Below are 11,499 nucleotides of genomic sequence, written 5' to 3'. Positions count from 1 at the left end.
ATCTACATCAAAATCTACGATACCAAGAAATGGTACCGCAAGTAAGTAATATTCCAAACAAACCATAAGATAAAAATGCATTCAAGCAACAATAATATGCATGATCATGATGCCATATGCACGAGACCCGAAATCACCATTTCCCAAAATAACCAATTTTATATGCACGCCAAAATCTTATTTTGACCCAAAAATCCAATCCATTAACACAACTGTCATTTTTCCAGAAAATGACCCAACATCAAATCTCGCCATTTTCCTAGAAATGACCCAATAACCAACTATCAAATCGTTGTACGTGGGAATTACAGGCGGGACTCTACCACCATCCCTATGCATGCATCGTAGGCGAGAATCACAGGCGGGACTCTACCACCGTCCCTGTTTACCACCCTTCCTACGGTACTTCTGACTCAAACCATTCAATCTATTCGTTTCAAACATACCCAAAAATCATTTCTCACTTGAAAACCCAGTTTTCATTTCCAACACATGAACATGCATGCAATTTCGTGAAAACTCAGTTTTTATTTTACAAACATGAACATGCATGCACTATGCAATGCATACGACAAGATATAAAAATATCCAACAACAACAATTTCCAACATCAATTAATCATATACATAACTCTGTCCTTCAATCCATCCAACCCCTGACTCCTCGAACTCAGTCCGATACAACCAACTAAATCACAATTATTGTTAATGTAAAAATATATTTAAATCTTAAAGGTCATTTGGAAAATACTTATAGTATTATAAAATAACTTCTAAAGGATCAATGAGCTGCAAAAGGTAGCAGAAAGGCAACATCACTGTGCAAAATGCATTGTGGCCTTGGGTCACAAAATACTCAAATTTGAATGGGGACAAACGAAGATTAGAGAAAGTTAGGGTAGGACTTAGAGATGTTGGCGAAGCTAATGGAAGTGATGGTTGGTCGTGGGTGGCGGCACAAACAATGGTTGAAGACCAAAAAGTCCAAAACGGAAAGTGGGTTGGTTGAGCTTCATCGGTGATGTATCGGATGGGTGGGTTAAGAAGTTGGGAGGCCAATGATTATGTGGTGAAGAAATTGTGGCCGACGGTAGAGGCATGGCAGCGCGGGGAGCACAAAACCATGCAGCTTGGTGGTGCTTGAGGTTGCTGGGTGATGGAGAAGAGAATGGGAGCAACGGTGACGGCAATGGGTGGCGCATGATGGAGCTGGAAGAAAAAGAGGTTGTGGCTTCCAACCGTGCGTGGTGGCTAATGGTGGCACGGGGTGGCCTGAAAATGGAGGAGGAAGTTCACCGGCCAGAGGGGAAGCAACTAAGGTGGGCGGTGTGATACACGGGTGGTGTACGGCGGCAGGCTGGAGGAGAGAAAAAAAAGTGACGGGGAGAGGGAGGGGGACGTCGTGCGTGGGAGAGAAGCAGGGGAAAGAAAGGAGAAAGAAAGAAGAAAAAGGAGAAGGAAAAATAAAAGGAAAAAGAAATGAGGTCTAACCCTCATAACTTGGGTCACTAAACTGATCTAACGAAAATTATTTTGAAAACAATAAGTTAAATAAAATAATTTAAATGCAGTGATTAAATAAAATAAAATAATAAAATCTAAAAATACAATAATTTTAAAGCCCAAAAATAAACTAATTTAAATTAAAAAGTAATTTAAATACAAAACAATAATAAATAACAAGAAAGCATATTAAAATAATTTCACAACTTAAAATTCATAAAAATAATACCACAAAAGTCACTTTTAATTTAAAACAAGAAAACAACTAGTTATAATAATTTTTAAAAATTATTCAATAAAAATATATGTAAAAAGGGGATATCACATTGAGAATAAGAATGAACTTTAGCCTCCACGTCATTATTCCAAAAAAATGCTAAGCCACCAATAAGGACCTTCTAGTCAATCACAAAACTATTGTCTAACTTCATTTTTCTTTTAACACATTCCACCGTTTGTGTCTTACACTTTGTCTCCATCAAGAAAAAAAAGGATGAGAGTTTAGATTGCACCATAAGATGCAAATCATTAACTGTCTGAGAGTTCCGAGGCCCTTGGTAGTTCTAACTAATACAACTCATTGTGATTGGTGGGGCTGATGTCTAGCCGCCACCATCTCATATTGGGAGGAATCCATGGTATCCATGTCCTCAGTTTTTTATTTCTTAACCTGGGAAATGCCTTCATCTTCCTTTGAACAAGGACTACATCTCGTTTCACTGATATTAGGAGTTGCCTCTCTTCCCTCAAAGTCTTCAATAAGAGCATCATAGCACTTCTCTCAAGCTCTTCTTTCCCAAGAGGCCCTTTTCTTTGAAACTACCAAAGCCTGGGCCTGATCTGTGAGGAATTGATCAAGAGAACTAATCTGGTCCATCAAATCAGAATTAGACTCAAGAATCTTAGATGAGCTGTATCTTTTGGGTTGACAAGGTCTTGATGGACTTCTATGTTGGCCTTTCCTTGTAGAGACAGAATATGTCATTGATTTTGAATTACACGTGCCTCCAATTCAAAAAGCGTGATAGATTCCTTTTGAGACTTAAAAACAGTTGCCATATGCGACTCCACTAAATGTGTGTTAGTTACCAAAGAAGGCTGCACTCCTGCCATAAAATGTAAAATTTTCTTGAATTGTCTCACTTGCATTGACAAGTTCCATAATTCCCTCTTGAGATTCTGCCTTTGCTAAAATAACTTCATCCTTGACCTCTCCAGCTTTCCTTCATGCATGATCTTCATCACTCGATGGCTGAAAGGGATCTAACCCATATCTTTTCTAGTTTATTTCACCCTCTTTTGTTGCAGGTGCCCTTAACCAAACCCCATATTGGTTCTATGAGGTCTCATTCGATGTGGATGGACATGACTTACCACTATGCTTTATAACTCCACACTTTAAATAGAAAGTGGGGAGAGCCTTTCATATTTAAACTTCACCCAAGTCTTTATTCCATCAACAAATAGGAACATACCCCTCATAAGGGCCTTGGTAATGTCCATTTCAACTCTAATTCTCAAGAACTTGCCCCGTCCAATACCTCTTTCATCAATATGAACTTTCACCACCTTACCCATGTTTCTGCCAATTTGATTACCCACATCTTCTGTCATCGTGCTGAGAGGCATGTTATGCACTTGGAGCCAAAATTCCTCCCAAGTGAACTGGATATCAGTGATGGGCATATTACCTTCAAAAGCATGTAGGCATAAAATCCATCTATCAAAGGACCAAGGCCTTCCTTTGATCACTCATTGTCTGTCTTCATCCTTGTTGATCTCGATCAAAAATCTGTTATCACCAACTTCAGGGAATTGAATCCAACTCGATCAAAAGGTATTTTTGAAGGTCTCTTTGTTAATAGATTTCTCTGCTATGATCATGGCTAGCAAACAGTACTTACCATGTTGCATTGCCTTCTCCATGGTAACAGATGATAGAACCATCTCTTTAGTCTCCTATTCTGTAAGCTTGAAACTCTCCCATTGCCTTGTCAATTCATCTACCATCATGGGAAAATGGTTTTCCCGATCACCAACAAAAGTTGATATAATTTTTGCCTTCCATGATATCAACTTGTGAAGAAAAATTGCTCTCTCGTTACAAAAGATATCTTTTCACCAATATTTATCCACCACTATAATCTCATGGGAAAAAGTCTGGTTTTACTCCCACCAGAAGTTTATGTGTCAATAGCCCAGTTTTTGTTACCAATGTATATGGTTTTACGAACCTGTGGCAAAACCTGCAATTTGTTGTAGTGGTATTATGTGTTATTAACTTATTATACTAGTATCTGATTTATTTCCATACAAGATTTATACTATAATGTTTAATTATATGTTATTATACTTTAGTAAATTACTATGTGTTATTAGCTTATTATACTAGACTTATTTAAATACTAGTGTCTAACTTATTTGTATACTTGATTATGTATGGTAATAATACACTATAATGTTTACATATACTAAACTATCATTAGTCTATTTATATTATAGTACAAGTGTAACGCCCGTTCTTATGGTAGGTCCTTTTCATAACGATTTTGATAAAAGTCAATGGGAATTATGATTCTTTTTCAATTTCTTTTTACATTCATGTCAGGATACAAAAGACTCCATACTATAAATAAAATTCATTTTCTTAATTAAAGATTTCAGTGAAAAACACTACATTTCATGATTAAAGTTTCCAATATAAAACATCTTGCCTAGGCCTTCGTGCTCTTCCCCTTAGGCTGTGTCTGTCCTGACCTGTCATGCTCATCTTGTGCCTGAGAGGGCACACATAAAAACTAAAATGAGTCGATGACTCGTAAGCATTACTTCATACCGTTAAAATATAATAACATAGATTTTCAGTCATGCATTTATCATTCCATACATACATATCGTACTTAGCATGCATACGTCTTTCTTTTCGTTTAAAAGTTTTGCGAGGTGGGGTTTTTCTTTAAAACATGCTTTCTTCTTTAAAATAGTTCCCCACTCATCGCTGCCTTCATTTCTTAAAGAGTCTTTTCATGCATTCGTTCTTTTACATACGTTCATGCATACATACATACATACATACATACATACATGCATTCCTCTTTTCTTACTTATGTACATTCATACATACATGCATTCTTTCTTAACATGCATCAATTCTTTCTTTTCACTTTCATTGGCCATTGCACACTGTTATGTCCTGTGTGTTGGGATTAGCGGTCTTTTGGACCTAATTCCGCCCATGGCCACGGGTTGGGAATTCATTCCGTCAGGGGCAGCACTGAGTGCACTAACAGTACTACTTACCCAGCATTGCAATTTACCCCATCCAGTCCATTCTTTTGGTACCATTTCCATTCCAGTCCATGTGACCCTTATGCATTTTCATACATCATGCATTCAGTCCGTTCATTCTTTTTAGTCCTTTTCTTTCCTTTACAGTTCTTTATTACAGTTCTTACGGTTCTTCAGTTTATCAGTTTATAAAATTATTTTAGAAAAAGTCATCTTTCATGGCATCATTTAAAACATCAGCTTTCATAGGGACATTTTAAACATCACTTTCAAAGGGACATTTAAAAACACTTTCTTCGCGTCGTTTAAAGCACGGTTTTCGTTCTTTTTGTAAAAGTTGCTTTAAGAGAAGTTTCTTTAAGAGAAAATGGTTTTCTTTCTTTTTCGGTCCTTACAGTCCTTAACAGTTCTTACGTCTTTTAAAGCTTCATTTCGTTTCCTTTCGTGAACATACATACAATACGTACTATTTACAACATCCATTTACATGCATACACGTACATACTTTCGGTGCATAAAAAGGGGCTGCCAAGGAAGGCTGTTACGTACTTATACTTGAAAACTTACGTTTTATTTTCTTTTTAGAGAAAAGCTTTCGTCTTATTATTCGTTTAGATAGAGAAAACTCTAGAAGAGTATGAACGTAATACTTACCTGGACTTCATGCCATACTCATTCCATGCAGTCCATTCGTGTGTGTGTCAGATGGTAACCTACATGCATACATATAACCTTACATCATCATCTATCTAATGCATAAGTAACTATTCTAAAAGTAGAACTATGCCTCACTTGGAACACTCTTCGTCCATCCCTGGGCTCTTACGTGCCATTAACTATGCTAAAACCTTCAGAGTCTTATTCCTTAAAGTAAATCCTCGTGATTCACCTTAGGGTTAAGACACTAAGACCTCTGTCTCATTCTTCTAATTCCACAATCTGATGCATGATTCCGACTGACAGAGTCATGCGTTCCAACCTTAGACTACTTATCCTTTACTACCTTCACGTATCCTGACCCATATTACATCATCATTCCCAACAGTCAGGCTACATGAATTCAAGCCAACTCTGGGGCTAAAACACCATGTAACCATGTTAAGAACAGATTACCCATTACATATGGTAAACCTATCCGGCACACGTGTCTCACCAGAGACACCTGTATCTCATCCCCTTTTATCACCTAAGAGCAACGTATAGTTCCAATGAACGCCCGCTTGTATAAACAAGGTCCATACTCCAATACCAACTTGCTCAGACTCAATCGATAGGACTCTTCCTACTCCCGGCCTTACACAAGTTCATCCCAACACTTGATAGGAGAGGATTGCATCCACAAATGCACCTCTGTCACATCACGTAGTTCGAGACTAATCTCGAGTCACGTCAATATACCCATCATGCTTCCGCTGCACGTTCTGATACTTTTCCACCACTTCCTTATACTCTTAACCATAGTCAACCACAAGGTGACACCTGTCACCCCGGACTATAGGCCATATCACCACTAGTTCAGGACACTGTTACACAGTTCCCGCCACTTGACAAGAGGATTGCATCTAGAAATGCGCCTCTGTCACATTATGCAGCTCGAGACAAATTCCTGAATAATAGCACAATGCCCATCATGCTTCCGCTGCACTCTCTGATACCTTTTCACCACTTCACTCTTACTTTCAACCACAAGTAACCTCAAGGCGATACCCGTCACCTTGGATTACAGCCACATCACCACTGTTTCGGGACACTGTTACACAGTTTTCCGACGCTACACCATACACTCCACACTTCTCTACTACGCCATCCAACCCTTTATGACATGTCATCCGGTGTATCACGACATAGCACAGAGTACACTCAAGTGAACTCTCTTCCATCCACACTATGACACACATCACTACGATACACGCCTCACGGTACATCGCTATGCGACATGGAGTATGCATCACGCGTACTCCATTCACTACAACACTTGTTATCATGATGCACATCACACTGTGCATCGCCATACATCACAGAGTACGCTCCACGTGCACCCCTTCCTTTTACGCTACACATCACTACAGCACACGTCACATGGCGTGTCGCTACACTACACAGAGTACGCTCCACGCGTACTCTCTTCACACTTCATGCCGTATCACAACTACGGCATCCATCTCACGCTTATATTTCATATCACAGTCCACAATATTACACAATCAAACCCAACACTTCACAACTATACTTCACTTCACAACTACACAACGAACTCCACAAATAATAACTTCACAGTCTATAATCCAACCAACTAACTAATATAAATATAAATAACTAAAGATAGAGGATTATACCATCGATGAGATAACCCTTGCGTTGCTCGCTGCCCGTCACGATTAAGCGTCAGAGAAGCGTATGTGGCGGTAACACCGCATATGGTGGCTATCCACCACATAAAGTGGAGGTTCGGGCTTGAGAATAGCTAGGCGTGGCCTTGGAAAGGCTCATGATAGCCTCGTGGCGGTTAAAGGTGGCAGAGCACGACGACATCACCCCGTGAACAGTGAATCCGAAATGCTAGGAGTTTGCTTGAGGTGGATGAAGGCCAAAGAACCTCATGGGAAGCTAGGGGGAGGTAGAGGAAGATGTGGTGGAGCTGTGGTGGCAAGGTGGTGGCCATATGGTGGCTCACGGCGGCGGATCGACCTCTAGAAGTGAAACACGACCTTAGAGAGTGAGGGAGAGTGAGAGCTGTGTACAGCTCCATTGGTCATGAAATTTGTTGGAGAAGGTCGTGGCGATGAGAGGAACAAGGTAGTGGTGGTGAAATACCATGGGTAGCTGTATACAGTGGCCTACGGTGGTGCAACCGAATCTATAGCTATGGAGACCCATTGGAGAAAAAGAGAGATTTAGGGAGAAAGAAGGACATGGGGGGAAGCCCATGATGTGGTGAATCCATTGGTGGTGCTTGGTGGTCGTTTTGGCCGTGTACGGTGGCTCAAGGAGGAGAAAATAGATATAAAACCCATTTGCTTGGGAGGAAAAAGAGAAAGAAGTGGCTGCCGATAAGGCTCACCACCGGTGAGGTACTGGTCACCAGTGGGGGAGGATCATGCCAGTGTGGGAGGTGGGGCACAGTAGCTGGAGAAGGCGCCGGCTGGGAAGCTTGAAGCTCACGCACGATGGAGGAAACACAGCACGAGCTGGACGTGCATCGGAGAAAGAGAGAGGAAAGAGAAGAGAGAGAAGAAGAAAGGAAAAAGTGAAGGAAAAAATGGTAGGGGCCTGGTATTTAGTCTAAATCCTTCACTTTGGGATCCTTAAAACGATCTAACAATGAGTTTAAATATTGATTTGAAAACGCGTAAGTGTTTTATTTAAAATAAAACACTTAAATAAAATATTTAGAGGAATTAAGATATAATATTATTTTATAAATTAAGGTTTATAAAATAATATTTCTTCGTCATTATTTAAAATAATAAAGTATCGTTAATTACTTAAAGAGGATAAAACCATTTAAATTAAATAAGAGTTTTCAACGTAAGTTAAACCTCTTAATATTTTAAAACAACTAAAATATTTCATATAAGTAATTATCCACAATTATAATAATTTTAGAGCTCATTAAAATATTATAATTGTGCCACTTTAAAAATAAGCTTAGCTAATAATACTGGAAATATCTCCTATAGATATTTCCATAATATTTAAAATATCCATAAGCATTAAAATATCTATCTTACTTTAAAATCCGCTGAATAACTTTCGAAATACGCTATCGAGGTACAGCATGTAGGATAAGGCTTAGCACGTAGGATAAGGCTCAACACGTAGATCGAGACTCAGTACATAGACTGAAGCTCGACACGTAGATCGAGGCTCAGCACGTAGACTGAAGCTCGACACGTAGAATGAGGCTCATATTTAAAGAAAAAGAAATAAGGAGTGGATATCACAAGTATATTATTAGTCTATTTATATTATAGTATAAGTATATTATTTATAATAATTTATTCATACTACTATATTATTGAATTTAGCTATATAAGTTCTAGTTATATAACTATATAATTATATTAGTATATATGATGAATATATAGATAAATATATATTTTATAATATATGTACAATATTGGAGTTGGATTTGGAGGGCAAAGTAATAGCTAAAGTGGAAGCATAAAGTCAGAGTTGGAGTCGACCTAAAGATACCTCCAACTTCAATTGAAAAATTAAAAAAGAAAAAATCCAATTCCATCTCCCTGTTTTTGGAGTCAGGCTGGCATTAAATTCTTTTTTAAATTTTTGCCCAACCCTAACCCCATTGCTTATTTAAACTTCCAAACGTGGAAATATACATTTCATCCCTCCTAATTAGACTCTCGAATAAGGAAAAAAGTGAATTCTCCTAAGAATTTTTTTTTCCCATTTCATTCCATTATATCCTCCCAAAAAAAGGGTAAAAATTTAAATTAAGTTCTGATTTTAAGCATTGATTCAAACGTTACGGAATTGAAAATCGAATGTAATTGAACAAGAACGATAAGTACTACGTAAAGGACCAAAATGGGAGGCCTGAGGCCCATAAAATAAACATTAGGCTCATTGAAAACACTTCAAATAGACGGGCCGGCCCTGGAAGTAAAAATCCACATGGAATCAGCATATAAAAGGCGCTGGAGCTGTCCATTCTCAAGCTCTCTTTCCAACTTATCCCGTTTCAGCTTTCAACACCAATGGGAAGGCCATCGTCTACGATCGAAATCCCAGAGAAACGACGCCGTTCCGATCGCTACACCCCGGATGACTCCGACACCTCCCTCGACTACAGCCGACGCCGGGGCCGCCGAAGCCCCAGTTACGACGCCTATGACCGCTACGATGACCATCGCCGCAGGCACTCTGATTCGCCCCTAAGAATTTCGAGTCCAAACCCTAGACGAAGCCCTAGGCCTGACAAAGCCCTAGACAACGACACTTTGCCTAAACGATTCGGCCGCGGAGACGGAGACTACAAGGGCCGGACGTACCTCGACCGCGATTACCGAAACGGGAAGCGGTCGGATTCGGAGTCCGACGAGGAATTGAAGGGCCTGAGCTATGAAGAGTACCGGAGGCTGAAGAGGCAGAAGATGAGGAAGACGCTGAAGCGTTGTATTTGGAACGCGACGCCGAGTCCGCCTAGAAACCAGCACGATGAATTTGAGGTGGCGAAAGCCGAGGAGATCTCGGACAAGTATGGAGATGGTAGCGAGGAGAAGAGCGATTCGAGCTTGGAAAAAAAAGAGAGAGTAAAAGAAAAGGAGAGTAATCGGAAAAGGATGTCTAACTCCGACTCCGAAAAATCGGAGAGCGACTCTGAATCCAATGATTCGAGGTCGAGGAGGAAGCGGAACGGTTCGATTTCTAAGCGTAGAAGTAGAAAATACGAATCAGACGAGAGCGAGGGAGATAGCGATGGTGAATCTGATGAATCTGAGGAAGTCCGAAAGCAGAGAAAGAAATCAAGTAAAAGGAGTAAGAGAAGTGGCAGGAGTCACAAGGGTAGCAACAGAAGTAGCAGGAGTAGAAGAAGAAGAAAACGGAGCAGATATAGCAGCGATTCAGACGAAAGTGACGATTCTGATGTCAGTGATGGAGAAAGGTCAAAGAAGCAGAATCGCTCTATCAGCGAGAATTCGGGTTCTGAGGTAGAAGAAGACGCTAAGGTGATGGTGGATGAGGCAACCAAGGTTGAAATCGATGCGGAGGCATTGAGGTTTAAGGAAATGATTGAGGCGCAGAAGAAGCTACCGGCTTTGGATAACGAACCGGTGGTTGGCCCAATGCCTTTACCGAGAGCTGAAGGGCATATTAGTTATGGTGGTGCACTTAGGCCCGGTGAGGGTGATGCCATTGCACAGTATGTGCAGCAAGGGAAGCGTATCCCGCGTAGAGGTGAAGTGGGTCTATCAGCAGAGGAGATTCAGAAGTTTGAGGGTCTTGGGTATGTCATGAGTGGTAGCAGGCACCAGAGGATGAATGCCATTCGTATTAGGAAGGAAAACCAAGTTTATAGCGCCGAGGATAAGAGGGCGTTGGCCATGTTTAACTATGAAGAGAAGGCGAAGCGTGAACACAAGGTTATGGCCGATTTACAGCGGTTAGTGCAGCGCCACATAGGGCAGGATGTTGGTCCGACTCATGATCCCTTTGGTGGAAAGGCCTCAGATGCTCCTGATGCTTGATTTTGCGTTTGTGATTGGTACCCAAACTATTTTTCTCGCAGTTACTTACTTATATTTTCTTATGATATTTTTAATACGCTTTGAATGTCATTTTGCTAAATGATCCTGGTCTAATCACATGTTTGTCTACTTGTAAACCACATTAGAGTTTTCCTGCAATTATGCATTGGACGGCATGATTGTTAAGTCCTTCCATTATGGATCTTTGTGAAAATGCGTAGGATCAAAATCTGGAATTAACTTTGGTTAGTGAAATTCAGGAAAGAGAGAGAGAGAATATGTTCCAGCAATTATGCATTCGATGGCATGAACTAATTACTTCATTAATCCTTCCATTAAGAATCCTTTGTGAAATTACGCAGGATCAAAATCCGGAATTAACTTTGGTTGGTGAAATTCAGGAAATTTTAACTAAATGGATCAAAATAATTTCGAAATTTCCCTGTTGCTGTTTAGTATTTTGGAATTTTATATGGTGTCTAACTTGGATGATCCTC

General features: G+C 39.9%; 1 protein-coding gene across 1 annotated transcript; it reads left to right on the top strand.

Moving 5' to 3' along the window:
- The first annotated feature begins 9,465 nt into the window (after positions 1-9,465).
- On the top strand, positions 9,466-11,188 carry LOC122319021 (NF-kappa-B-activating protein). The gene has a single exon (XM_043136875.1). It carries the CDS (start codon positions 9,512-9,514, stop codon positions 11,000-11,002), a length of 1,491 nt encoding a protein of 496 aa, XP_042992809.1. The 5' UTR covers positions 9,466-9,511; the 3' UTR covers positions 11,003-11,188.
- Positions 11,189-11,499: the final 311 nt, after the last annotated feature.

This window comes from Carya illinoinensis, chromosome 8, assembly GCF_018687715.1.
Source record: "Carya illinoinensis cultivar Pawnee chromosome 8, C.illinoinensisPawnee_v1, whole genome shotgun sequence".
NCBI classification, from domain to species: domain Eukaryota; kingdom Viridiplantae; phylum Streptophyta; class Magnoliopsida; order Fagales; family Juglandaceae; genus Carya; species Carya illinoinensis.
The sequence above is the reverse complement of the archived record's forward strand: the minus strand, read 5'-3'. Positions and strand labels throughout refer to the sequence as shown.